At 40.0% G+C, this 27,016-nt stretch overlaps 1 protein-coding gene across 1 annotated transcript in view; it reads right to left on the bottom strand.

Moving 5' to 3' along the window:
• MYO5A (myosin VA) overlaps window positions 1-27,016 on the bottom strand; it is a 95,569-nt gene that overhangs the window by 28,860 nt on the left and 39,693 nt on the right. Inside the window, exons 6-21 of the mRNA XM_021407510.1 lie at window positions 24,243-24,386; window positions 23,019-23,100; window positions 21,608-21,715; window positions 21,026-21,132; window positions 17,601-17,866; window positions 16,901-16,982; window positions 13,926-14,066; window positions 13,227-13,352; window positions 10,627-10,710; window positions 9,524-9,526; window positions 7,247-7,408; window positions 6,026-6,123; window positions 5,283-5,369; window positions 5,075-5,183; window positions 3,754-3,965; window positions 2,664-2,820 (exon numbers count right to left, since the gene is read on the bottom strand). Of these exons, the coding sequence (XP_021263185.1) occupies window positions 2,664-2,820; window positions 3,754-3,965; window positions 5,075-5,183; window positions 5,283-5,369; window positions 6,026-6,123; window positions 7,247-7,408; window positions 9,524-9,526; window positions 10,627-10,710; window positions 13,227-13,352; window positions 13,926-14,066; window positions 16,901-16,982; window positions 17,601-17,866; window positions 21,026-21,132; window positions 21,608-21,715; window positions 23,019-23,100; window positions 24,243-24,386 (1,968 nt within the window). The remainder of the gene's footprint in view (window positions 1-2,663; window positions 2,821-3,753; window positions 3,966-5,074; window positions 5,184-5,282; window positions 5,370-6,025; window positions 6,124-7,246; window positions 7,409-9,523; window positions 9,527-10,626; window positions 10,711-13,226; window positions 13,353-13,925; window positions 14,067-16,900; window positions 16,983-17,600; window positions 17,867-21,025; window positions 21,133-21,607; window positions 21,716-23,018; window positions 23,101-24,242; window positions 24,387-27,016) is intronic.

Genomic DNA, 27,016 nt, shown 5'->3' with positions numbered 1-27,016 from the left:
CTTTTCTTTTCTTTTCTTTTCTTTTCTTTTCTTTTCTTTTCTTTTCTTTTCTTTTCTTTTCTTTTCTTTTCTTTTCTTTTCTTTTCCTTTCTTTTTTCTTTCCTTTTCTTTTTTCTTTCCTTTTCTTTTCTTTCCTTTTCACTTTTGCAAAGTGGCAGCATTCTAAGAAATAGTAACTTTCTGCCTTCTCATTTTTTTCTTTAAAAAAGAATGCTGACTTCAAACACCGGCACTTGATTACAAAGCAAAGCTTGGTAAGGAAATAGATCTCTTGAAAGTACAGCAAGGTCAAAAGCCAAAGTCCTTCTGACTGCAAGTAACACAGTTAGCACTCCTGCCTCCTCCATACGTGCTTCCTGAAATAGTCTTCCAGGTTACCCACAGAAGCCCTAACAACTAAGATACAACTATCTTTCAACAGCATTGTCACCTTGAGCTTGAAAGCAGTAAGTCCATAGAATACCTCCATTGTGCAGGGACGATCCTCATCTGCCAGTGAATTCTCGCACCCATGCAATCCAGTGATGAAACAGTACACTCCAACGGGGGAGTACCAGAAAAGTTACTTAATTTATCAGGTATTTTCTCCTGGAAAATATAACCTGATAACCTGATATAAAAGTTCTGGAGGAACTAAATTCCTTCTTAAACAAACAAGCACATCTCAAAGTCTCAGGCAGAAGCTTTCCCCGGGACGTGTGAAATAGATGATTCAACCATTTTAAATTCCTTCTGTTGATCATGTGACTGCCAACCCATGTCCTCTGTTATAAAAACAACAACAGATACCTTTCACAATCCTAACTACCAACATGGGCACCATATATTACGTACAGTCACAGCTCAGCCAAAGGTGCAGTCACAGGACAACCTTTCAGTTTCACCCACCTGCAATCATTATGAACTTCAGCACAGCTGTGTTTACCCCTGCATGCACGGCATGCAGACCTTGTGCTTCTGTCTCTGGACATCCCTGTATCTCAGCTTTTGTAAAATACCACCTTTATGAGGGCGATGCCTACACGCCACAACTCCGATGCAGTTAACGCACCTTCCATCTGTGTTGTGAACTCTGTGTTTTACTCTGGTGAACAATTCACTGCTCAAGGAGGAAACTCCCTGACAGGCAAGTCCAACCACCTCACATGGTGATCCCTCCAGAAATCCACAACAGACTCATAGAACCATTAAGGGTGGAAAAGATCACCCAGTCCAACCAGCAAGCCCCCACCACCCTGTCCATTAATGCATTTCTATTACCAGGAAATAAAACGGATCTATATAACATCGTGTTCAGGACAGATGTGGTATATACCGCTCACATGACTAACTTCAGGTGTATAGAACCATCTCCAGCAGACAAACCATCTTCCTAAGGATGGCCTTTAGCCCACATTGTGCTGTGACCTGTGTCGTACTGGCACATCTGTCAGCAGTCGCATCTGTCAGATCATGGTTATAAACATATATAATACAACATAAAATATGGTTTCTAATACTGAAAATACCAAGAATTCTAATTAAAAAAAGCAAATAGAGACCTTCACAAAATTGCTGAGCCAAGCAAAGCAAACAGAACTTAGAAATTCTGACCAGGGATTGCTTGTTTTCAAGCTTCCTGGTAAGGATGCTATAACTTAAGACACGTGAACATGTGACCGTGTAGGCAACTTTAATGCAAATGAAAAATTTACAGAAAATTCAAATATAAGAGGAATGTGTGGACATAAGCACTTGTTAACTTTTGGTTACATGCTTTCGGTATATATCTGCTTAGGAAAAAAACAGAACTTTTTCAGGTAACTTTCCAGTGAAATACAGGATGATGTTTGAACCTACTTAAAACAATTCTCACAGAAAAGTGCCATGCAAGCTGGCATTTTGTAATCTAATCATCTGAATCATAATTCTGTTTCCAGCCCTATAACCACTGAAAAGGAAATTGTAATTTCCTTAAAACAATTTTTAATTTTCATCAAGGGCAGTCAGGAAAATGTTATCAGTATCACCAGGGCAGGATTATAGCAAATTATCATCTTCGAAACAAAGCCAACATCAAAGCAAAAAAGCAATAACCTGCAGTTATTAAATTTATTAATAATAAATTATAATTTATTAATTTATTAATAAATTTATTAAATACAGTCTTAATCTCCCTTTTTTGAGGCTGTCTCCTTGCTAACATTCATGTCCTTCGCATATTCTCTCAAGCCTTACACAGTTTCAGGGATTCACTGAAATTAGGGATGGAATAGGAATACTATCACATCATATACACATACTGATGTCAGCAATGCTGATTTGGACTCATGAAGGCATATCCACACAAATCCGTTTTCAGTATTTATTTTAAGTGCCTCTACATTCCATATAGCAAACGAAAACATTTTCTCAAGTCTGTAAATCCCTGTTAGATGCTTCACTGACTGCATGAAAAGTCTACGTGCATTCACATTAGATGACAATGTGAATACCTCTGAAATGAGTAGTTCATTGATTACAGTATCAGAACTTTCTAATTTCCAGGTGCTGCCTCTCAATCCGTTTGTTTGTGCATTGTGCATAACAGCACGCAGATTCCCAAGGGGACACCAGAGAGCAGCTTCATTCTGAAGGTATGTGGAAATAAAATCAGAGTAAAGGAGTAAAACGTTATTTCTTACCATTTGGTACTTGTTCCTGACCAGGTAACCTCTTAAGAGTGCCTGAAGAGCAATAGTAGTGTCTCGCATGCACTGGTATCTTTTGCGGACCACGTACATACGCTGGAACTTCTGAATAATGATGGCAGCCCGTGTTCTCCGTAGGAACTTGGCATAGCTATACAAGAAAGATTACAATAATACCTGCAATTATTTTCCAACATTTGAATACTATTATTTACATCCTGCAACTTCACTCACTTTCTTAAGAGCTACATACTTTCCTCCAGTTTCTTCCTAGTGTTGTCAGCAGTACTGCATATTGACTTGCTATTTTACCATATGGCAGTACAACAGAACCACGAGCAGAAACCTTGCAAGGTTTTCCAGGGGATGTTTTCACTTCTTCTAGAAACTGTGCTATAGAGCTGGCAAAATAAATTCAGCTTCATTTCTCATCACCTTTTCTCCAGCTTTAAACCTATTTCTGCTTCCAGATTTCCTTTCCTAAACTCAACCTGGAGAAAATGTTTGCTCATTCTTGGTCCTCTCAGGATGACAACTGCAAAGCATCGTGACATAAGCCTCTCTTCAAAGGCAAATACTTAAAGTCTTCATAACCATCTTGTCTTTAATGATGACACCTTCACTCCTACTCTTTGGCTCATGCAGGGCCATCCCTCAGGAGTAAATCCAAACAAATGACTCTGGCTGACCTGTCTCCCTTCACAGCTGCACTCTGGATGACAAATAGCTTCTCTGCCAGCACAGACCCAGTTAGGAGTGGATATGGAAACTGGGCAATGACAATTTAACCAGAAGTCCTGTTTTACCTCACTTGCAGACATATCTCCTGGTATTACTTTCATTCTGCTCCCACTAACAACATACTGTCCTAAGCATCATCTGGCCAGGGTGATACTGTCCTCTTACGAAGGTCAAAAACAGGCAGGAGAGACACACTCATTATATTCAATTTCCTTAATTCCCCTGTAAAATCATTTCCTCTCAGCAGCACAGAAAGGAGAGAGCAAATATATCACATTTAAATGTCCTACTTAAAGGTATCTGAATTGAGGCTAGTGTGGATTTTCCCCAGAGTATTGCTTACCATCGTGCTTGGTACCCTCTGACATATCTCTGAATGGTGATGGCAGCCTTCCTCATACGCATGTACTTCTTTCTCATCAGCCAGCCTCGGATTGTCTTTTGGATGCGGATGCAGGCAGCTCTCAACTTATCTGCCCTTATTTTTTCAAGATAGGCTACTTGACCAGCCCGGAAAAATATTTTTGTCTTACCAAACTGGTACTTATCCTTGTCCTATTTTCAGAGGTAAAAAGATGATCAGTTATAGCATTCAATGTTAGCAGATTAAAAAAAAAAAAGCATGAAGGCTAAATGGAAGTACCGTTAGTAAAGAGGCAAATTTACCTGTGTAATACTTAAAGTAAATCTAGACTTGAATTAGCTAGTGAAGGAGAGTATTTTCTCTGTATGACTCTGTTAACAAATTAATACAGTAAGGTCACAAGCAGGGCCTAAAGAAATAAAACAAGGTCTTTGCTTAGAGAAGAATGCCACAAAGTTTGTGAATGACATGGAAGGCTATAAGAGATGAAGAAAGGTCCCAGAGGATGAAAGTGATACAGGCAATGCCCATTTGTAATTTCTTGCTTAAACAGTGGATGACCCCCTCCCAACTGCCCACTTTCAACCACATTACAGAGTACAAAGGAAGCAGCTCAGGTTTCAAACATGTACTCATTGTTTACTGCCACCAGGACTGAGCCAGAACAAAATATATCTATGCTGCTGAAATACATCTGAAATTTCAAAACTAAAGCAGAAAGAGAATAATATTTTATCTCTGTATGGCTGCAGCGCTCCTTGGAGGGAAACCCTGAGACTACACAAAGGTACGATAGAAAAAATATTTTGTTGATTTATTGATGTAAAGTTGAAATGAATGGCAAAAGATTTTAATCAAGTCCAGCCAACGACACAGAATTTGGAAAGCTAAGTTCCAACTTGTCCTCAGAGTACTTATTTTTCTTATTTCCATCAACATCTTAACGTTGGCATTGCACTTCAACAAGGTAAATTTCTTGCTTTTGTATCTTCAGTGAACCTTATTTCTTTCTTTTCTGAGTAAGTCTCAGTTAACCACCTTCTACCTGGGCAATACTTAGAACTGTCTCTTTGTGGACTTCCTCCACTGCTCATTGGTTCTTAAGAAATCCCAAGAAACCACATCAGTTCAGGTGCAACTCTGTGGTATTAATGGCATAGCCTGGAAATGCAGGGCTGCAAAAGGAGGTAGGAGGTAAAGCAAGGGGCTGCTGAGGTATGACAAAGGCTGACAGCGCTGAGCAAGGAGACCTATCTTTATTCCTTCAGATTCCAAATGCTCTAAGGACTACATCTAGTACCAGAATCAGCTTCTCCAGGACATTTTTACACGTCTGCTTTCGGTCACTAAGGACATCTTTCTGCTTCATCAGAACACGGTAACGGCTGAAGAACTCTTGGTACGTCCACCTGTTCCATAAAACAGAGATGGTGTCAGTCCAAACAACAAACAATTCACTTACAAAGAATAACCGTAGCTGAAAGCAATCTAAAAAGTAGCAAACACACCTGGAGGGGAAACCAGCTGCACTGATTCGGATGGTCTCCAGGACACCACAGGCTCTCAGCTGCTGTACTGCTCGCTTTTCGTCAAATCTATGTAGGAATAAAAAGAACCCGTGGGCACGGAGTTAGTCTTGTGTTACTCTGTACCTTTGGATCTGTGGGATGTGACAAATGGATAGCAAGTACAGGTAGTGTTTCCACAACTCAGCAATAACAGAGAACAGCCTGACAACACAATTCAGAATTGCCTGAGCTGCCTCAAGATGCTCATCTAAAGAAGCCTTGTCCCACTTCTCACCCGCCTGCCTGACACACGTGGTCATGGAGGTCTTTGTGTGCCCAGATGTTAAACAGGCATTTGAGAAAAACTCTGAGCAAATTCGTATATGAAAAAAATGATTAGGAATAACTGGAAATAAGAAAACAACAGAATTAGCAAAAGCAAATTCCAGTAAATGTAAGATATGTTGTCAGTCAAATCCAAAACAGCTAAAATGAGATTGCAGATATTTGTCACAAATCACCATCCAAGAAAAAAAGCTCAGAAAGTACTTCTCCCTCTACTCAATCCAAAACATACCCTGCTGTAAGCACACATACACATGCACAATAAGCACATAACAACAGGTATGAGACACAGCACTTCACTCTTCATTGAGCAATGTTTAGCAGAACCTCTATCCTGAGTCCTTGGGGAATTCCCTCCCGTTCACAGGCCTATATGAACCATACATGAACCAGCTTACGTGAATGGAAACTTGAAGTCGTTGGGCTTAATACAGCGCACGTAGTGTGGAGTTGTAGCGTTCAGGGTTTCCATCAGCAGATGAAGAGAGTTTCGAAACTTATTGAAAAAGAAGGGAAAAGCATCAAGGAATAATCTCAATTGTCATGATTGAAAAAATCTCAGGAAGCAGACTGAGCAATATTTGCTTCTTCGTAATAGTGCCTTTGGTAGAAAACACAACACCAACTTGTTTTTGTTATGGCAACAGATATTAGATCCAGATATCATTTGGGGGTGAACTACATTACAGCCACAGCTCTAAATGCTAGACATTATGGGAGTAAAACTCCCTACAGGCATGTGATAATTTACAAAAACATGTGATAAACTGAGTTATTTTCAGCTTCTGCCTATGTCTTCTACCCTAAGACTTGTCCTACCCATCTCTTCACGAGCGACCTTCATGGCATTACTAAATAGCCATTTAATTTTAAATCAAATTTAAAATCAACAGAGTAGTAAAAGAGCAATTATCACTTTCTTCAGCCCCAGTGATTCCAGAGTCATGCCTACTGATGAGAACTTTGAAAGATATTCTAGAAGTCCCAGGCAAAGCAAAACGGAGCTGCTCAACAGCACAGTGGTACAAGCTGGCAAGTAGATCAAAACTGAGTACCAAACCAGTAAAAAAAGTTCTCCTTTGCTCCTATGAATATTCCAAGGGAGAATCCATCACACATAAAGCACCAGATGAGGACAAAACCATCCTGAGAAAACATCTGTTAAATCTGTAGACTGGAAATTAACAAATAATTCAGCCATACTGATCTACATACCTTTAATACAATTCTGGCACATACAGATGGATATTTTATGTTTAGCCCCTGACAGTTTTCTGAGGACTGAACTCATACTTTTGAATTGAGTCAGAGAATGTGGAAGATGACCAAAAAGACCCAGTACAAGATTTTCAAAGCTTCTCAGCATCCAACATATTAAACCTACTTCAAAAAAACATTAGTTACTGATTTGGCACTACAATAAGAATTGAGCTCCTTGAAATTCTGGCCCAAAGTATATTACTAATTATGGTATATTTGCCTTAGCTGTATGTCATCAGCAACTGCAGTGGTCCCAAAATCAGTAAGGACCCCAGGCACCACCAGCATACCCAAAGACCTATCAGACAGGGGAAGATAAAGAGCAAGATTATTTAATACAGCTGCATCCTCAAACTCACCTGATGTCCCACAGTTTTCTTATGCTCCTTGCTAGTTTGTCCTGGCCTGGCCTTGGCTGGCTTCACAGGAGTTCGAGACAATGGCACACGGCCTGAAGGGGTGGCTGACGTGGGACTGATGACCTTCTCCTCATCCTGGAATAGCTCTGGTAGCAGCTTAAACTGTATAACAGCAGAAAAATTACAGTGGGTAAGAATGCAGCAAGTGATGCTGCATGTATGTGCTTAAGGTGGTTACAAACCAAGCTCAGTTTCTGTAATTTTTCTTCAATGCCACATAGGATAACAGGGATAAATGTAAAATAGCATTCAAGCCAGTAGTACAGTGAGTGGGTCACTGTTTAATACTAGAAATGTATGGGTTTGATCAGTGAGTCTCCTTCTGAAGATTAAATTCTGATTTGAATTTTCTTTTCATAGAGACAGCAATGGATTCCATGTGAAAATGTTAGATACTGACAGCAGTTTCTTAAGTACCAATTGTAATTATATATGGCTGCCTTGATGAAGGAGGGGAGCAACAAGGTCCTTTCATATTCCAGTGGTGCATAAAATTCCTTTGTGTGGTTGAGCAGTATCTATGACACTGAACAACCCAACAAGCAACAAAGATTATTCCTCCTCTATCACTCTAAATTGATATAACAAACTTAAAAGAGGAATCATCAGCTAAAAAACTGAGTCAAATTCACGTGACTGAAGAGCTGCTATCAGACCAGTGGGAGTGGAAGAAAAACCTGAAAAATCTTTCCAAGCATCATTCAGATCTTTTGGTTCCCTTTCTCTAATGACTACAAAATACACCCATAGATAATAGCTGCTTTGAAGTAACTTGTAACTAAAAATAACAGCGCCTGGTCTTTCTACCAAAAATGGTATCACTTCAGAAGCATTATAAAAATAAGAAAATCTGAAGTTCTCTACCTGTCAATGAATAATCTTTTATCTAGCATCTGTGCATTTTCTCACAAGAGATAGGAGCATTCGATTTTCAGTGCTATAAAGTGCTTGGGCTAAGTACAACCTAAGCAATAAAAAAAATTGGTTTTGCCTTTAGGTGAGCTTGCATGATACCCAACGAAACATACTGTGCAACAAAATGGTATTTGTGCTCTGTGGTTGTGCCAGATGGGCTAGCAGAAGGCATCAAACGGTCCTCAGCAGCATCTAGCACAGAACTCTAGCTTAATATAATGACCATGAATGCTATGAAGATATCCTAAATCCCTGAACTTAAAGAGGAGCATTGCAACTCAGCTTTATCTCACATAAGTCTGAGAGGCTGGGAGCACTGTTACTTTAGATTAGCACCTTAGATTTAGCTGTGGATGAATGACATCTCCAGAGGGTGATTTAGTCTCCTTCAACTGACTGGACAGAGTTCAGTATGGTTGGGCCACCACTAGCTCATTCAGCTGCCTGTAGTCAGTGTGAAGCTATGTTTGTAGGCACCTAAACTACAAAGCTTAGGCCTTTAAATCCATATAGAAACTTATTTGAATGCAATATGCTTTGTCTGAAAGTACTGATGCTTTAATCCAACAGGGGCACAGGTGAGGAAGGGGTCCCCCATGTCTGAGTGGTGGATGGATGAGCTCTAAGCTATCAAGTACGTAAGTCACATTTCCTCCTTCTTCCCACCCCTGGGAAAGCCTTGTAAAATGGGTAAGTACATTTCGAAGTCACAATTTTCAGTTACTACATACAGAAGAAAGGTGCAACATAGGGCAGCAGAGGTCAACAGGAGAGCGCTGCTGACAAGATCCACACTGTGGGGGCACTTATGTTTTGGTTTGGGTTGGTTTTTTTCCTATCTTATCAGTTTTCTTTGTTTTGCAGAACACTAGGAGTGTTCAAAGAAAAGGAAAACACTGATCAAAGGGCAGATAATTCACATGGTAGAAAACAAGCAAGCATTTTTCCCTGTAATTTTTTCCAACTACTTGACGTTCTGCTGATATAATCTTACTGACAATTTCTTTCAATATAGAACTACAACAGAAGATCTTAACAACATGCCAGTAGCAAGCACAGAAGCCGAGGACATGCATGTACTTTCATGATACATGCACGGAAACTGAACTGATTCAAGCAGGTGCTGTGGGTGGATTTAAAGAGAAGGCCAAAATATAAAATTCAGCACTACACTGCCTGCCAAGAGAAGAGTTTGTCATGCACTTCAGAGAGCAAAGAAGCATTTGAGCTGTATGTTCAACCCCCTGGCAGTGACAGCGTGCATGGGCAGGATGACAGATGATGCATTCAGTTTAGAATTACCTTCTGTTGAATGTGCACAGCAAACCCAGAGAAGAGCAACAACAAAGAAAGAACAAAAATCAGCAATGTAATCCTATTAAAGTTACTAATAAATAGGGTCTGCTGAAAAATAAAAATGAGACATTCTCAAATTCAAACTTTTCTATGGAAAATACTTGCTTTGGTAAAATTTACCACTGGGAAAAAAAAAAAAAAAAAAGCCTTGTTTCTTAGCATTGAGACTGGAGCACAGTGAGCTGGCAGCCCCCGAGCTGCTGCAGTGCTCCCCATGGCAAAGCAACTGCCTTGAGACATTTCAGTGTCTCTCTCAGTGGAAAGTTTGCTGTAGTTTTTTCATTATACTACATATTTTAATCATTTAACTTCATAAATCTGCTCAGAATACAAACAGAAGAAGAAAATGTTGGAATTCTTGATAGAATAGCTTAATTTTAAACAGTCTGTCCTTGATACCAAGCTTCCATTAGAGCTAGCAAATTCCCAAGGGTCATCACACCACAATGTTAAGTTAATTGCCTTTACCTTTCAGAAGAGCACAACCAGCATTTTTGACATTAAAAAAGCAGATGATGCCACTGAAGGCCTGTTCTATAATATTCCTTCATGCAGTGTATTTCTATTCAGATGTTATCTATCTATCATAAACATCGAGAAGGCGAGACTCAGTAAGTTCTGGTTCATGTCCTCAGTGTTTGTAGATTTCCTTCCTCTCTCATTTTCCTTCTGGAACAGAACTTGTCTCTCCTGCAGTGCTATTCTGCTCAATTGTCAGGCCATAAGCAAGCAGTTTCTGTTTTCAGATTGAAAAAGCCTTAACTGCTAAGCCTTCTTAGGGCACTACAGTATATTAGAGGAAAAAAAAAAAAAAAAGGTTACACTTTGATCTACTGAAATCAGAGGCTAAATACAGACAGATCTTAGCTGGAAAAAAACTAGGCTACAGGACTTTCTAAATTCATATGGATAAACAAGTAAATATGATATAAACTATGTTCATCTTCAGTCAAGGGAGAAAAATTTCCCAATTTTATGTAAAGTTTCATATGACGCTATACTCAAGGCATTACAACTACAGAACAAATAAAAATAATCCTTATACTAACCTTACTCGATTTTAGGACCTTAATTTGTTCTTCATAAACCGTGTCCTTATTCTTTTCCAGAAAGCCTTCACATTGATATTCCACCTGAAAAGAATCATTTAAAAAAAAAAAAGTGTTAAAAGCATGTAATAAGAATAAGTAGCACAGAATCCACCAGCTATAACATTCACATTAAAATATAATTCTTCTGGGTGTTGAAAATATCAGCTCCCAACAGCATCTTTGTTAAATATAGATTTTGCTCAAAGACAGTGCTTTCCAGTAAGTGCAAAACATTGAAACATGCAGAGATGAATACTGCTATTGCAGTAGACCTGATACAGCTCTGCAGAGAGGTGCCTGTGGTAAGACAGCATGACTGAATAGTTACTGTAAGGGTGAAAATCAAAGTTTGTATTAAGCATCTCCTTCACTGAAGTCATCAGGCTGCAGAACTGTGAAAAACCCAGGCGCAACTGAGAACAAAACATCTCATCTCATTAGCTACAGGCAGTAAGTAAATCTGCCTGCAAGTTATTATGAAAATGCCTCATTTGTACTCAGAAAGACTATTTTTTTGAGAATTAGCAAGTCTGCCTGTTTTGACAAGGGACTGTCACAGCACACTGCAATCCTCTATCACAGGCCTATAGATTCTTGATCAAAGAATGATTGGAGCTTCACATAAAAACCTAATATTCCACAGTCCTAATTCCAGGCTGAACCAAAACGAAAAGCTACTGTCACAAGTTTACGCCTTAGAATTCAAAGACAGTTAGCATAAGGATGCCAACTCTGCTTTCATGTCTTGCTCTGATCTCATCTCAGCAGAAGTGCAGGCTACAAAACACAAGAGTGAGCCCTTAAACCAATTTCGTCCTTTCGGAGCAGACAGACTGATGCCCATCAGCAGACATCTTCCAGTACTGCCACTTAGCTATGCTTACACAATGACACTATCCCCCAGGCTGTAAAACAAGATCCAATATATTCCTAGGGGGAAGACAAGGCAGAGGCCTGTCCAAGGTCTGCCCGTAAATCGAAGCCCACTCTGCATGTTATTTCGGGTACCACTTACGTTCTTACTGTGGGAGACAATGCCACAAGAGGGCAGCAGGATCTCTGCTCTCTCCCAGAAAAGATGACGACAAGGCACACAGCTCCCTAACATGCCAGCTACAGTTTTATTTTTTCAAGATGTCTATGCCCTCACATAAGCACAGAGGAAAGCACATGCTCCTTTGCACAGACAATGCACTGGGGCTCAGAGCTCAGCCAATACCTGCCTGGAGCTCCTTTTAGCTTTCCTCAGACCGTGATTCTCAGAGCAGGCATAGGAACATCCAATTTTCAAACATCAAACTTTAGACTACTGAACAGTATAAGAAACATGAATTAAATCCTTCTAGTTCTCTCATGAAGCAAATAAAACAGAATTCACAATTTTATATAGTTACACAGCTCTCGGGGCTTTCATTAAGGTAACACTAGAAGCAACGAGAATAGGATCTCTCCTCTGTGTGTAATTTGAAGAACCTCTGAGAACTCAAGAGGAGGCAAATAAAGAATATGCCCCTCGAGTCAGCATATCCAGATCTATGATAAGATTTCCAGAGCTTGCCCAAGCTTGTGGCCACAGTTTTTTGACAAAGCCGACAAAATTCTGAACCAGCCTCTTTATTTAACAGGACAATTATCTTAAACTGGATTTTATTCTTTTTCTTTCAACTCAGCAGGGTTGTGCACTGTCAGAGCTGGACAGCGCGTGCACTCTGCTGAGTTTGCTAGAAATAGCTGCTCACTGACCAGGAGAGGCAAAAGGTGGGAAGAGCACACACCACTCCAGCAGTGAGCAGCAGGGTGTGTTGTCAGCTTCTCGCCTGTTTGCAGCAAACCCAGCATTCATTTGTTGTTGCTCTTTAGCTAAAACTACTCTGAGATACATGATTTTCTATTTTGCCTAGTTCTGTAATGTAATTGGAATTTATGTTGTGCACTGCAAATACACATTTTGAACAAAGGATTAGTGGTCACAGCATGTGATAGGAGTCAGGAGCTCTTGTTTGTCTTCCTGGCTCTGCACAGCTGCCAGCTCAACTTTCTTCTGAGCTGGTATACAGGCGGGCACATGTTTTGCAAGAAGCCAAGCAGAAAATTAGGCTGCTGTCCACCGGTCAGCCCCTCAGCTTGTTATTCTGCCTCGTGGCCAGTGGGAATGCTTCCTGGGCACTCCCTACCCCATCTCATCAAATCAAACAGCATTAGCCAAAACCTGATGTTGAAACCACGCCAGCTGAAGCTCACCCTGACTGAACTGAGAGGGAAAGCAGACAGCTGAAACCTCCAGCAGATTGAACGGTGCTGTAACAAGCACACAGAGCCGATAACTTTGTGCACTGGCACAAGATATGGAAACATGTTAATCCACAGCCTCAGTTTTGCATCTAAGCTGCAGACAGGTTTCTCCAGGTGGTGGGGCAGCCCCGCAGCTGTCCCATACACTTCCTGGGCACCAGCTGAGAACACCACTGCCCTGCTCCTTGGGGCAGCGCTTGTCCCAGCCTCCCCCCCCACACACACCCTGCAGCTTTGGAAAGAGTTACCAGCAGAAAACTCCTTACCTTGTCAGCAAAGTGCTTGATGATAAAAGCCTTATTTGATAAGCGTGGTTTTTCAAAGAGGGAGCATTTATTCAAATGAGTATTGTACAGTTTTTGGGCCCAAGTGTCATCCGAGCCTTTTGGCATCTACATAAGAGAACACAAAGCCATTTAAAATGCCCTGAAAACTTTTTCAGTAGCAAAGGAAACTAAGGAGGTGGGGACAATATTTTTCAGTTTGCTTTCAAACTCCTGCTCCTCGGATTTCCAGCACTGCCCTAAGCAGGTAGCCATGCACTTGCTTTTCAGACACTGTGGATTCAGCACAGCCCTTATCACTGCTATGTGACATGTACGATGCTCACAGCACTTTCAGTGTCACACACACGTGCCAGTGAGGATCCCAGAGTTATGGTACCTGACTGAGCAGTGGGTCAGAACTTATCTACCATCATGAGGGATACACAGAAACCCAGGCTGAGTTCCTACCGAATTATCAGAGAATCATAGAATCATGAAGGTTCAAAAAGAAACAAAAAGCATGACTAAAAATCATTTTTTCTCCTTCTCTAATTGCCAATTCTGTTTCTACGTTCTTTAAATTATTTCAACAGCAGAGCACCAAAATAACGGCTACATGCAGACTATTTTTCTCTGTGAGGCCCCAGGTAGCAGGATGGATGATGAACTCTTTCCCTATAAAAGCCGTTGAAAACACACCTTGCATTCCTCATCTAACAGATCCAGAATTCCCATTTTGGCCTCTATGAGGTTGATGCAAGGCTGATTGTCATAGAAATCAATCAAGGTCCATGGTATTTGTTCTTTCATGTATTCTTCTTGTTCCAGCTTAAACACATGCTACAGGGCAAAAAGAAAACAGTTTTCCATGAGACAAAATGCAGAATAAATACATCAAACTCCCACTTGAATTCATCTTGGCACATTAATCCATGCTGTCAAGTGGTGCACAAGTTAAACTGAATAAATCTTTTAACAAGTAACTGTATGAAAGACAAATTAACCTTTTTTTCTGGCCTAAAAACAACAGACTGAATTAAAGCATTCATCCATACTCTCTGCAAATAAGGTCTATTTTTCTTATCTTTTTCCTATGTTGTTCCACAGTTACTGTAAGCTCTTTTTTCTAAAAAAAAAACAAAAACCACAAAACCCAGAAAAAGCTTCAAGTACAGGAACCACAACTTTTAAATTGGGATGTGACACGCACTTATGATTTCGAATTTATGAATATTGCTCTATTTCAAGTAAAATTACACAATAAATCTTTCGTGTTTTCTTGTAAAACTGCAGAGTTCCATTTTCTCTCAAATGACTGATAAGCTCTTTCGGAGATGACGTATTACACTAAATATACTCTTCAGTAAAAACCTGCAAGAATGACTAAGAGTATTAGCACAACAAACTTCATGGAAAATGCATCTGGTACCAAGATCAATAAAAATGATGATGTATATTTTAAAAAATATATTATTGCAAAAAAGCCCCTGCACAGCTTAAAAAAAAATGTGCACAGGAAATAAACTTCAGGAAAAAAAATACATGATAAAATATTAAACAAGGAAACTGTGGTCTTAATAGCACAAGTATGCTTTTTAAGAATTAAAAATACTGCTGATTCCACTTGTTTTAAACTAAATTTTACCACCTATTTAAATTTTAATGTATACTAACTGCTGTAACAGGCAAAAATGAATTCAAAACATATCCCAATCAACACCAAAGAGCAGCACTACAGGCACTATATAGGGGACAGCCAGTAACACCTATGGTTTTGGAATCAGCCCTAATAGCCCCATTAATTCAGCTCAGAAGGCCATAAACACTCTACAGTTTTCCAGCACACATCAGTACGACAGCACAGGCTGCCCTGACAAAGCAGTTTATCCTTTTTATTTCATTAGCTTAACACGATCCTTTCCAAAACAGTGCTCTTTAACAGCGCCCGCGGGAGCCCTTCCACGCTCATCCACTTAACAGCTGCATTACATGCAAGTTAATTCCTGACAGGAAAGTAAATGATAACATTTTATTAGTGCATCATATCTAAGCCATCTACACATAAACCTGTTTCTTTACTGTGAAAAATTAGCAATTTTGTGGACTCCCGGCCGGCTGCTCTCAGCAGGGGTTGGTCAATGTGCCATCCTAGGGCCCTTACAACCTATATGTTGTACTAACCTACAGCACCACCTCCTCCATGCTCCCAGAAGTGTAAGGACTAATCAAAAACCTGGCCAGCACAAAAGTACCAAGCTGCTAAATCAGGTGGCTAGATCCCAGGGGAGGATCGCAGCATCATAAAATAAAGCCGTGCTGTAGATAGAGAAGACGCCATTGTTTCATGTTTATCCAAGTTGTGACAATTGTCAAAGTAACAACATCTTTAATTACCCCAATTCCCTGATGCTGTGCTTTCTCAAACAGCAGCACAGAAGCTGCCATTTCCATCATTCTGCGTCCTCCTGCCTCCAGCGAGAGACAAGCTGCTGGATGAGGGAGAGGACGGGGTAAGGGGCCAGCCTACGTGCTGCTTCAGCATCTCAGGCAGTGCGTGAAGGGTTGCTGACTGCCAGCACCGTCCCAGGGGCTTTTCAGCAACCAGTACATCTGCGTGCTGCACTGCATGTAGCAGAGGCTGCGGTCCTACAAGTCTGTGTCCACAAGGCCAGAGTTCGGCAGCTTAGAAAGGAATCAATACAAACACCTCATCACTCCATCCTCTGCGAAACATGTGGGAAGGAGAACACGGGAGCAGTGATCCCATCCCAATAATAAGCGAACCTTTATCATTTGCACAGAATGAATTTTTTCTGTAGAGCTGAGAAAACTCTGAAATATCCTGTGCTTAGCAGTTATGACATCTAGCTTATGGAGCTGAAACCATCTGCAGCACTATAAATACAGAAATGCCATTCTGGAGCTGGAAAGCTAGCCTCAGTTCTAACGCGCTGCTTACTCCCAATCTGTGTCCCTGCCGCTGGGATAAACAATTGTTGAGGGTGATCCAGTTCTGCAAATACGCACCACCACTGAAGTGCTCTTGTAAATATAGTTCAAAGCTATTCCAGCACTGCAGCACAGCCTAGCAACAGGCCTGGCATAAATAACTTGCCTCATCATTATGCAGGTAAGATATATAATTAAAAATGTCACCAAGGCTGACGAGAGAATCATGATCTCTCTGAAGGAGGGAGAAGAGGCGCTTCTTGCCACACGTCAGCGATCATCTTAAGGATATGGATGTAAACCCTCAAAAAATAATGCCATTTGCAATAGCAGAGAAAGCGAGCAAGGCAGACTTCCAGCAGTGAAGTTCTGCTCTCTGCTGTCAGTGCAGAGACTCTTGTTGCAGATTATAAAGACACAACTAACTCAAACTTCATCCATACAGTGGTCTCATTGACAGGCAATCTCGGGGTCTTAATTGCCAGGCACTGCTTCTGTCTTACAATTGTTACTGTGATCAGAATTTCAAATAGTCCCAGAGCAGCAGTTAGTCATAAAATCTATTTTCAGGAGATAGTCAATCTTTCCCCAGCCCCCAAAGCCCATGGCCAGGACAGCTGGTTAATAGACTGAAGGAATTCATCCTAACCACTGGGGACCCAATTAGCAGAATGGACTTTGGTGAGGGGAAAGGGAAGAGGAAATGCCAGTAATTTCCTACTTACCATATTGAACTGCTGCTGCAGTTTTTCATTGGCATAGTTGATGCAGAACTGTTCAAAGCTGTTGATTTCAAATGTCTCAAATCTAAAATATGTAGATATTGAACATTATTTGTTCAGTGAAAAGACAGATTAAATGATTCCATGACTTTAAATCCCCTCCCACCAATCACATTCATTGCATTATTCCAGGCATAAAAACCACAACCATGTAAGAAAGCAGATAGGGAAACAGCAAGTCACAGAGCAAGGGCAATTCAGAGATGCTCCCTCTTTTGGCAGGGACGAGGAACACAAGGAAGGGATCAATGGTCCTAGAGAACTTGCTAGTTACCTTTGTCAACTCTGAAAATGTTACACTGGAGGAACCATGAGGTGACAACTGGCATATGACCTTCTTCAAAACAATACAAAATGGAACAACCAATAGCAAAAATTTGAAATCCCACTGTAAATGTCAAATTTAAAAGTCAAGACAAAGACCTTGGATGGCCTGTCAAGACTAAACACCTACTTCCTTCACCCAGGAAAAGCAGCAGCTAAGGATTTGGTTTAGGGTTTTTTTGTGCTTTGTCTTTTTGGTTGTTTTTTTTTGTTTGTTTGTTTGTTAGTTTAATCCACACGCTATAACAAAACAAAGACCAAAACAATTTGTGCTAGGTAATCATGTAAGAGGTCATGCACCTCTAGCAAAAAGACTCACCCATAAATGTCCAACACTCCAATGAAAGAATGTTGTTTTACAGTAGAATGAAGGGCTTTGTTCACATGATCTACAATCCAGTTAAAGAGATTAGCATAGATGTGTTTGGCAAGTGCATCTCTGGCATTGATGGCATGGAGTTTAGAAATTGGCTTGATGTAGGTTTCAGTGGCAGTTGCAAGCTTCCTATGGCAAAGCCAGTGAGCCATCTCTTCGTACTCCACACCCATGAGGTCACAGAAGATGGTGAGGGGATCATGTTTGGGCTAATAAAAACAAAATCGTTAGGTCTTGAAATAGTATTACCAGTAACATACATGCAATCACATAATCAGAAGAACTGCCTGCCTGCAGTGATCTAAGAACAAGCAGCAAGTGCAGCTTCCTTAGCCTGTCTTTCTCCAGAGCACAAGTTCCCCACCCACATATCACATTCACATCACTGAAGTACATTTCTGAAACAGCTTCCCCAAAGGCATTTCCCTGTATCTGTGTTCATAAAGAAGTCCCACACAGGCAACCAGCAACCCCCACAAAAATGAATCACCTCGCTTCTCAGGGATGGACTTTGCATGTTGAATACCTCTAACTGTCTCAGTTTTGAGTAAAGTGCAGAGAACAGAACATCACCTATGTGCTGAGGACAGAATGGACTACAGCTTCTGCATAGTGCTCTCCTCTAATTATATACAACTATGGCAGGGAGTGACAGGTAACAAGGGACCACAGCCCAAGCTAAGAATGAATAGGAAGAAGTGTCAAGTGATTCAGCATTCAGGTCTCAGAATTTAAAACAGTATTTCCCTGCTGAAGTCTGGAGACAAATGTTAAGAGATAGAGAACAGAAAGGATGTTACCTAACTCTCAAATTAGACTTAAAATTGTAAAAATAAATAAATAAATAAATTGACCTTTGGTTTATGGTGTCAAATCATCTAGCAAGGCTTGCACACTGAAATGGGTATATAACATTTCTGCATAAAAATCAATGCAGTGGGTTTACCGCTCAGTGAGTTAAGTCACTGTACTTTGTTACTAACAAGCAAACCAGAAGCTAGAAATCAAGGACAGACAGGTCTTTCCTCTGAAGGAATTCCCCTAACACTACTTCCTCATCACATTCACTTCACACTCGATGGCTCAAGAGCACGCTGAAAAAGCAGCATCTTGACAAGGACAGATTATAGGGAACTGTTACTACATGCTCAATAACTTCGAGTACATCAGCTTTATCTTCCTTTTTCTATGTCCCTCTGCCTTCTCCAGGGCTTTCTGCAGTCCTTAGGGCATACAGTTCCCAAGGCAGTGCTGTTACACCTCTAAAATCTAGTTAACCGAGCATACCTTCTTTCAGCTTAGCCACACCGCTTTAACTGGCTCAGAAGACAATAATAAAGTAATAACAACAAAAATAACAAAAACTGCACAAAAGAGTTCCACATTAGGGTTACTCAAGCTGACACTAAACTAACTGATTAATTCACACAGCATGATGTGGAGACATTCACTGAGCTCCCTAAAGCACAACCTTCATAGAATCATAGAATTGCTCACGTTGGAAAGGACCTTCAAGATCATCAAGTCCAACTGCAACCTAACCATACTGCTCTAACAACCCACCACTAAATTGTGTCCCCAAGCACCACATCCAAACGGTTTTTAAACACATTCAGGGATGGTGACTCAACCACCTCCCTGGGGAGCCTGTTACAGTGCTTAACAACACTCTCTGTGAAGAAGTTTTTCCTGATATCCAACCTAAACCTCCCCTGGTGCAACTTGAGCCCATTTCCCCCTGTCCTGTCACCTGTCACCAGTGAGAAGAGACCAGCCCCACTTTCACTGCAATCACCTTTCAGGTATTTGAAGAGAGCAATGAGGTCTCCCCTCAGCCTCCTCTTCCCCAGACTAAACAGTCCCAGTTCCTTCAGTTGTTCCTCATAGGGCATATTGTCCAAGCCCTTCACAAGCCTTGTTGCCCTTCTTTGGACCTGCTCCAGCACCTCAATGTCCTTTCTGTACTGAAAAGCCCAAAACTGAACACAGTACTCAAGGTGGGGCCTCACCAGTGCTGAGTACAGGGGCAGGATGACTTCCTTAGTCCTGCTCACCACACCATCCCTGATATGAACCTTGCATCACCACATCTAGACAGACCCATCTGCATGGTGACAGAGTTCTACACAACATGGCTATTGTCACAGAACAGCACAGCTCAGGTAGCTGAAGACAGGGAGGAGATACTCATCTCTGCCTCCTACATGTTTACCACGTCAGCATAGGATTGCACAGGAACTTTCAGCTTTGTACTATTCATTCAATGGAATTACTGCATCGGAGATATCCATTACAACTCAGGCTACCTCATCATGTTCTGGGCCTCATCTGCTTCCCACCTGTGATCATTAAATGATGCTTCCTTTGTAGCCAAACCTTTTTAAGACACATCAAAGAGCTAGACTATTGTTGTGGTTTCACAGCAACTACCTATTAGATTCTTTAGATGGTGTCAGAGCAGGCACACTAATTAGCTGTGGTCCTGTGCAGGACCTGTTGTCTCAGCTCCAGGAACTGCTACTGCAGATGCTTGAGAAACTGACTGCTAGCAAAGTGAGAATAAAGCCCGCAACTGCTGCTACTGTTTGAAGAGAGAATGATGAAGGCTGTGTAGTACAGCAGTAGGCATTCAAGGAAAGGCGGAAGGAGAAACTGCTCACTTGTGAATCCAAGGAAAAAAAGAGTGACAAGGAAAAGAACAGAAAAGCCGGATCTTTTTTGCTTCCCATCTCTAGAATAATGACTTCAGTAAGAAGCGTTGGTCCTCACTGAACAAAGAAGTTTTTTTTCATATCAGACTTCATACTTCTCACTGTGGACCTCCACAAAGTTAATAAAGGACTGAAAAAAACACGATAATCTTAAATGCATCACATGAATCACATCTGTATATCCTTGGCTCCCATCTAGACATCCCAGAGGACTTTGCAAACCATTTGCTTTGCAATTATTTGGCTAGTTTGGCATTTAACATAAAGCAGCCCATCCTGCAAACCATTTACTGTGGGCAGGGAATGCATTCATGTAGGAATACAGAGATCTAGATATCTGCCCAGGACTTCAAAGCTAGTCTGTCTAGAAGACTTTTCTAGGACAGACCAATTACTGTTCTGAAAAGAAATTAAGGCAGCTGCAGTTATAATACAAAGAATACTGTCTAAAGGTTGTAAACTAAGAAGAATTGGATCCATCTCCAAAAAGAACATAAACAAATTAGAAACAACACAGTTTGCATTTTTATGTTATTACTTTTTTTTTTTTTCTTTTTTTTTGGGGGGGGGGGGGTTGGGGGGAGAGATTCCTGCAAACAAGCAAAAGACAGAACTGCCAGAAGAGAAAGCATGCTTCTGGGCTCATCTACTACTTACAGGAATGGCGCAGCTGTCAGAATCCCGAGATGCAAACTCCACATTGCCCAAGTGAAGGATGCCAGCAAGGATTCGAAAAATTCCCATCTGGTAGGAATCACTAATCCCTGAAAAAATGATGAATAAAATGTTTTGAGTGGAGAGAGAAGTAAGGAAATTATGAGTCACAGCTGAAAAACTTTATCAAGAGGAGAAAAATTGCCACTAGTATGCGTGGGATTTTTTCAGAGAAACTGGTATTTGAACATGCTCCTTGGCTCCATTTCTATCAAAACCATTTTATTTCCAGATGCAAAGACCCAGAAAAATGAACTATTTTCTTAATTTGCTGCTTCAAAATGCTTTCTCAGAGACCTCCAACACTGTATGTTGGGAATCCAGCATTCATGTATGTTCATATATGTTCTTCCATACTAGATATGTGATTCCACTGCAATTTAAATATCACCTAAAGGCAATAGAACTATCTCAATCCCTGAATTTTTTTAAACACAATCGAATACCAAGAAAATATACCCAGGCAACATGGAAAACACTTGCTAGCATATCACATTTGGGATATGATTATGTTTTACAAATTACCTAGCAAAGTGCAGGCTTGTCTGGTGTTTACCATTTCCTTAGCATCATCAATGCCATCAATCACAGGGCTTCCACCTTGCTTTGTATAATGAAAGTAATTTGCATTCCCTGCAAGACAAAAACCAACCCTTTTACACACACTGGTACAGAAACTCATGGCACATCTATACAGCTGTGTAAAGATTAAGTTGCTCTTGACAGAATCTATGATTCAAAATATCTCAGTATATTTTTGTCTCTTGGCTCTTAGTGTCCACTTGATCTGGAAAACAATTTTTTCAAGATTTAACAGTGCAAGTAAGTATTCTTAAGCCACTGGTTTCCTATGACAGGCCCTGAAGCATACTCTTTACCTAACCTTGGTCCACACTTCCACATGTGTGGAATAATCATTTTGCAAACAATTATTCTTCAAACCTGAGCCAACCTGCCCAGAGGTGGGTGCAGAATTGACAGCAGCAGCACTTTGGAGTTATTTGGCAGGTATTATTATGCTATTATTGCATGAGGACATTTAAAAAAAAATTATTTTGTCCCTGGTATCTTCTCCTTTCTTTTTTTATAGTTTAGTCTGTGAGTAGCTGTGATCCATTCTGGCTGAGAACAGAACTGATGGCTTCATACCACTTTGGGAAGAGCACTGGGCTTCACTGCAAGAGCAGTAATTCTTCTTGGATGTTATATGCATTTCTACAGTCTTTGTGGCCACACTATCAGCTGCAGTAAGTCTTCTTCTCTTCTGATCTACTAACATTTCAAGAAACCTGAAAGAGGAGTCTGCTACTTGGCTTCTTTAGCTATAATTACATCAGTTCCTCTTTCCCCATGTCAGTAGGTGTGAATCCTAAATGTGCTAGGATGCTGTAGAAGATTAGAGCAACACTTAAAAACAGAAGGATATTTCAGAAATCACCACTGACATACTGTACAGTCTTCCCACTACACAGCTAACTTTGAAAAACTTTTTTATTTCAAAAATGTCACTTATCAGATTTGTGAGCACTGGATGAGTAGAGATGGTAAAATAATTCTTGGTAACAGTGCAAGTCAAGGTGTGCAGATGTAAAATACTCTGTAAGCTTTTCAGGTGCTTATATCAGGATGATAAAATTCTCCAGCTGCTGGAGACACAGTAAAAAGGCTCTAAGGACCAAGAGAAGTGAATTTCACCCTTGCAAGTGGAAGACTACTCAGGAATCTGGAAATAGTAAGTCTGCATGATTACAACAGCAGCGTATTAGAGTATGCTGAAGAAACAAATCTGTTACCTTCATTTTATCTAAAAAAAAAAAAAATACAACCAACAACATTGGCCATTTTAATTATTTTCAATATATCCAAGGCTCAAAAAAGCTCAGAGATACTGCTTTGTATGTACATTTGCACAACGCAATGAAAGTGAATTTCATACCTAATCGTAGAGTTTTAAATTCAGGTAATGCTGCAGAGGCACAGAGTTGGTAAAAGATGTGGTAATTTCTCTCCTCTTCTGCCTTTAAAAGAAAGAGATTGATTGCATTTCACAAAAAAAAACAAACAGAAAAAAAAAAACCTAGCTTTAATACATTCTCCAGTATTACATTAAGAGCGTGGAAGTCACAAGGAAAAAGGAAGATAACTCATCATCTGTCATTTCCTTCTTTATTAATTTAATCCATTTTCAACAGCACGAAGCATGCAGACATTTTCATGTTTAAAAAAATGCACGATTTCACTTTTCAGAATTGTAGATTACTATTAAATATAGATCAGGATTCTATGGGTGAGTGAAATGATCATACTTAAAGGCTTTTCATTTTCCAAAAATAACTAATACCATTTGCTTCAGCATTTATAGTAAGCTGGTGAAGGGAGTATCTTTCCTGCCAAGGCAAAGCTGGAATTTTAAAATGGAAGACAAACACAGCTCAGAAGGTTATGACTCATGACTAACACCATAATTCTGAACTCATGGGCACTAAACTTCATAAATTCAGATCAAAAACTAGAAGAAGACTCTGCTTTTGCTAAATTACGTGCAACAAATTTATCTTATTTTTGAACTGACAGTACTTCATGTAACACTCTTACACAGTACAAATTGTAATTATTTGCTTTATACCTTTAGGCAGCCAGTTAAGTGTAAGTCAGTTTTTACTAAGCTCTAGACTGGTACGCAAATATGGAGAGGATATGATGAGAGTTCAAGAGAGATGAAATTACATATTCTCCAAAGTCTGATTTGTAATTATTGTGATAGCAGTGGGTTTTAACAAGAGATTTAAAGTGAGATAAGATGGCAGCTTTACAAACCACAACAGAGAGCTTTTCTTGAGCATGAGTGTTTCTGTTAGGTTTTGAAGTTATTTTTATAACACTATGGTTAGCGCAAACCAACACCTAGTAGTGCACTGAAGCTATTCCTAAAATGCACATCTTTTTAAACTCACATGTTACTACTATGGATAATTCATATATTGAAGAGCTACTTGGTTTTCCTTCTCTCTTCCCTCTCCACATGCGCTACAGTAAAAATACATTACAACTATCTCTTACAAGAGACACCCAATATCAGCAAGCAACAGGTTTTTTTTTGCACAAATATACAATAAGTATATATTTTAAATATAATATAATAACTTTGCATCAGTATTACCTGAAACACCACTCTTGATTTCTCCAAGAGATAAGTTCTCATGTTAGCACCAATGATTCGATACCTCTTGTCAAAACCAATTTCAATGTATTTCCCAAAGCGACTGCTGTTGTCATTCCTCGTTGTTTTGGCATTTCCAATAGACTGAAAAGAGGGAATTTTGTAAAGGTGAAACAGCTTTTAGAAATAATCATATCTATTTAATCATCTACATGGCTCACAAATGCATAAAAGATTTGTTTGTTCTGTTTACAAAACAATCATGAATTTAACAAGGAACAATCTCTGCCTGGTCAGCAAGCTACATCAAAATATTGTTATTTCATCGCCATGAGGTCTGGAGTTGATCTTCTTGTAATGATTTCACTTCCACAGAGTCTAACTTTCCAGCTAAAAATCATTAATTGCTCTCCGGAATCTTTTAAAAGGAATTAAAGATTCTAACAGAAAGCTTACATACACCTTGGTTTCTTCTAAGGGTTTAATAAAACCACACCCATTGCTTCACATTGTATATATTCACATACATATGTATAAAGACACATGTAGAATACTTGCAAACTCTGTACATCTATGTATCACAAAGCCATAACCCAGCAAACTGCCACTGTACCCTGTTGGACTAACACTTCTATTGTTTTATAACCAACCACACTGCAGAACTAATTCTGCAAGCGTACTGCTACAAAATATTTACTGTGTGCCTAAACATAATCTAGAAGTTAACGCGTACAGACCCACGTCACTTGTCTGAAATTAATTTCCTGCCACAGCAGCTTGGTTATACATTCAGAGACACCCTTCAATGCTGCCATGGCAGCAGTCTCAGTGCAGCTCTGACTTGCAGCACCTCATCGGTGTTAGGATTCACACCACTGCTGGTACCAGACTGGATATACCACAACTTTGGGACACGCAAACAACATGCTGAATTTCAATGGAAAGCAGCTTCTCTTCTAAACAAGATCATATTAAAGTCATCATGCAGCAATTCACCCTCAAAAATGCTAAAGATATCTCTGTAGCAAAAGGAATAGCATGTGGGCAAACTCTGTTAGTTACACTGTCTTTATTCATATGCCACCATGTGTATGCTATCAAGTAACTCTGAAGCATGCTTTAAATAAAAAAGGCAGAACTGTAACTGTGCTGCAGTTTTCCGGTTCACGTAGCCACCTATAGGAACTCTGCACTGAAATAAATTTTGAGAAAAGAGAATGAGAACAAATAGCCATGCTGAGTTCAGTATTCCAAATCTGTAGGCAGAAGAGCAGTGAATCTGTAAGCACTAGCAGGGTACAACACTGGAAGCTGGGATTAGACTCTCAGAAACCCATCAGGGCAGCAGCAGTGTGCCTGTCCAAGCAGATGTCAAAGTGGTTACCAAATGAACGGTTGCTATAAAGGCTGTAGGAAAAAATTGCATCTTTGCAGTTCTAAGAAATACTGAATTCATTCAGACAGAATGCATTCAAACTTCACTCCTGAATTTTAAACTTATTGCCACTGTGATATATTTTGTTGCTGTAGGCAGCACTGTAACATTACAATATTTTCAGAAACCAATTATTACTTTGAAAGGGCCAATTCCAAAGTCCTAAGTACACACACAAACAGTCAAGAAAGCCTTTGGTATTACAAAGACTGCTGACCAGGGTACACAGTAAGCTGTACAATTTGCATAGCCACACAGGGTACCAAATAATTAGAAGAGTGTAGTTGTTATATAAAGATATGTTTCAAGACTTGACTACTTCTGCATTTGCAGTTGGCAGAATGTTTATAGGTATTAACTAGAAAACTAATTACTCAAATAGTTGCTAGTAATGTGAGTGCATAATGGTCATTCGATATTAGAGAGTGTTCAGTACACAAAGACAATGTGAAATTCTGATACTAATGGTGGTGGTGACATAGAAATTAAAAAATAAAATTACCTTCTGCTCAACTTCACAAATTTGGAGTTCAAACTGAATTCTTCCTAACCTACATAGGTTAATTTGTGTTTCTGCTGATTTATCAGCTGAAGAGTTCAGAACATTAATTTTGCTACCCTAGACTCTGTGTACAACTTCACATTTTGTAACACACATTCTAAAGCCTATTTGAAGTTCAAGTATTAGAAGTTAAAGGGTAATTTTCACCCAATTTTAACAACTTTTAAAGTAATTCAAACTTCAGATCTATGCAAGGTCATGAAATCATTATCCCTAGAAAATAAAATAAAAGCACCACCACACCTCAACATAGCCAAAGATGACACGATGCTTATTGTCAAGGCTGCAGCTGTGAAAGAAGTACTCTGGGGTTAGTTCATTCGTGCAAAACTGCCAGTGCTTCCAAGGGCTCAAGCTGCCCCTGCCGGGTAAAAGCAGCTCAAGGTAAGGCTCAGCCTGGCTTCTTCCCATCACTGGGCACATTGGTTACCCGACAGCAGAGCCCACTGCTGATCATGATACAGCTCAATATACCCCACAAACAGTTTCAAAACAGCACACAGCACCACAAACCAGGCACAATTACCTTGTGACAGAACACACACAATTGTGATGGGGCAGCTATAGTCTGAGTATCATGAACTCCTCATGCCGGGAGGAAAGAAGAAATAAAAGAGTTCATTTTTTAAAATACCTGAGGAAAAAAACAATGGCAGCATCTTGTATTTCACATTTCACTGTGTGCAGTCCATTTGCTCATGTCTGTCCATTAATACTATTCCAATGAGATGCTAAACATCTACCAGGACACCCATCACCCAAAGCATTTTCTTAGGT

Source organism: Numida meleagris, chromosome 9 (assembly GCF_002078875.1).
Source record: "Numida meleagris isolate 19003 breed g44 Domestic line chromosome 9, NumMel1.0, whole genome shotgun sequence".
Taxonomy (NCBI): domain Eukaryota; kingdom Metazoa; phylum Chordata; class Aves; order Galliformes; family Numididae; genus Numida; species Numida meleagris.
Note: the sequence above shows the minus strand (reverse complement) of the source record. Positions and strands in the feature narration are given on the sequence as shown.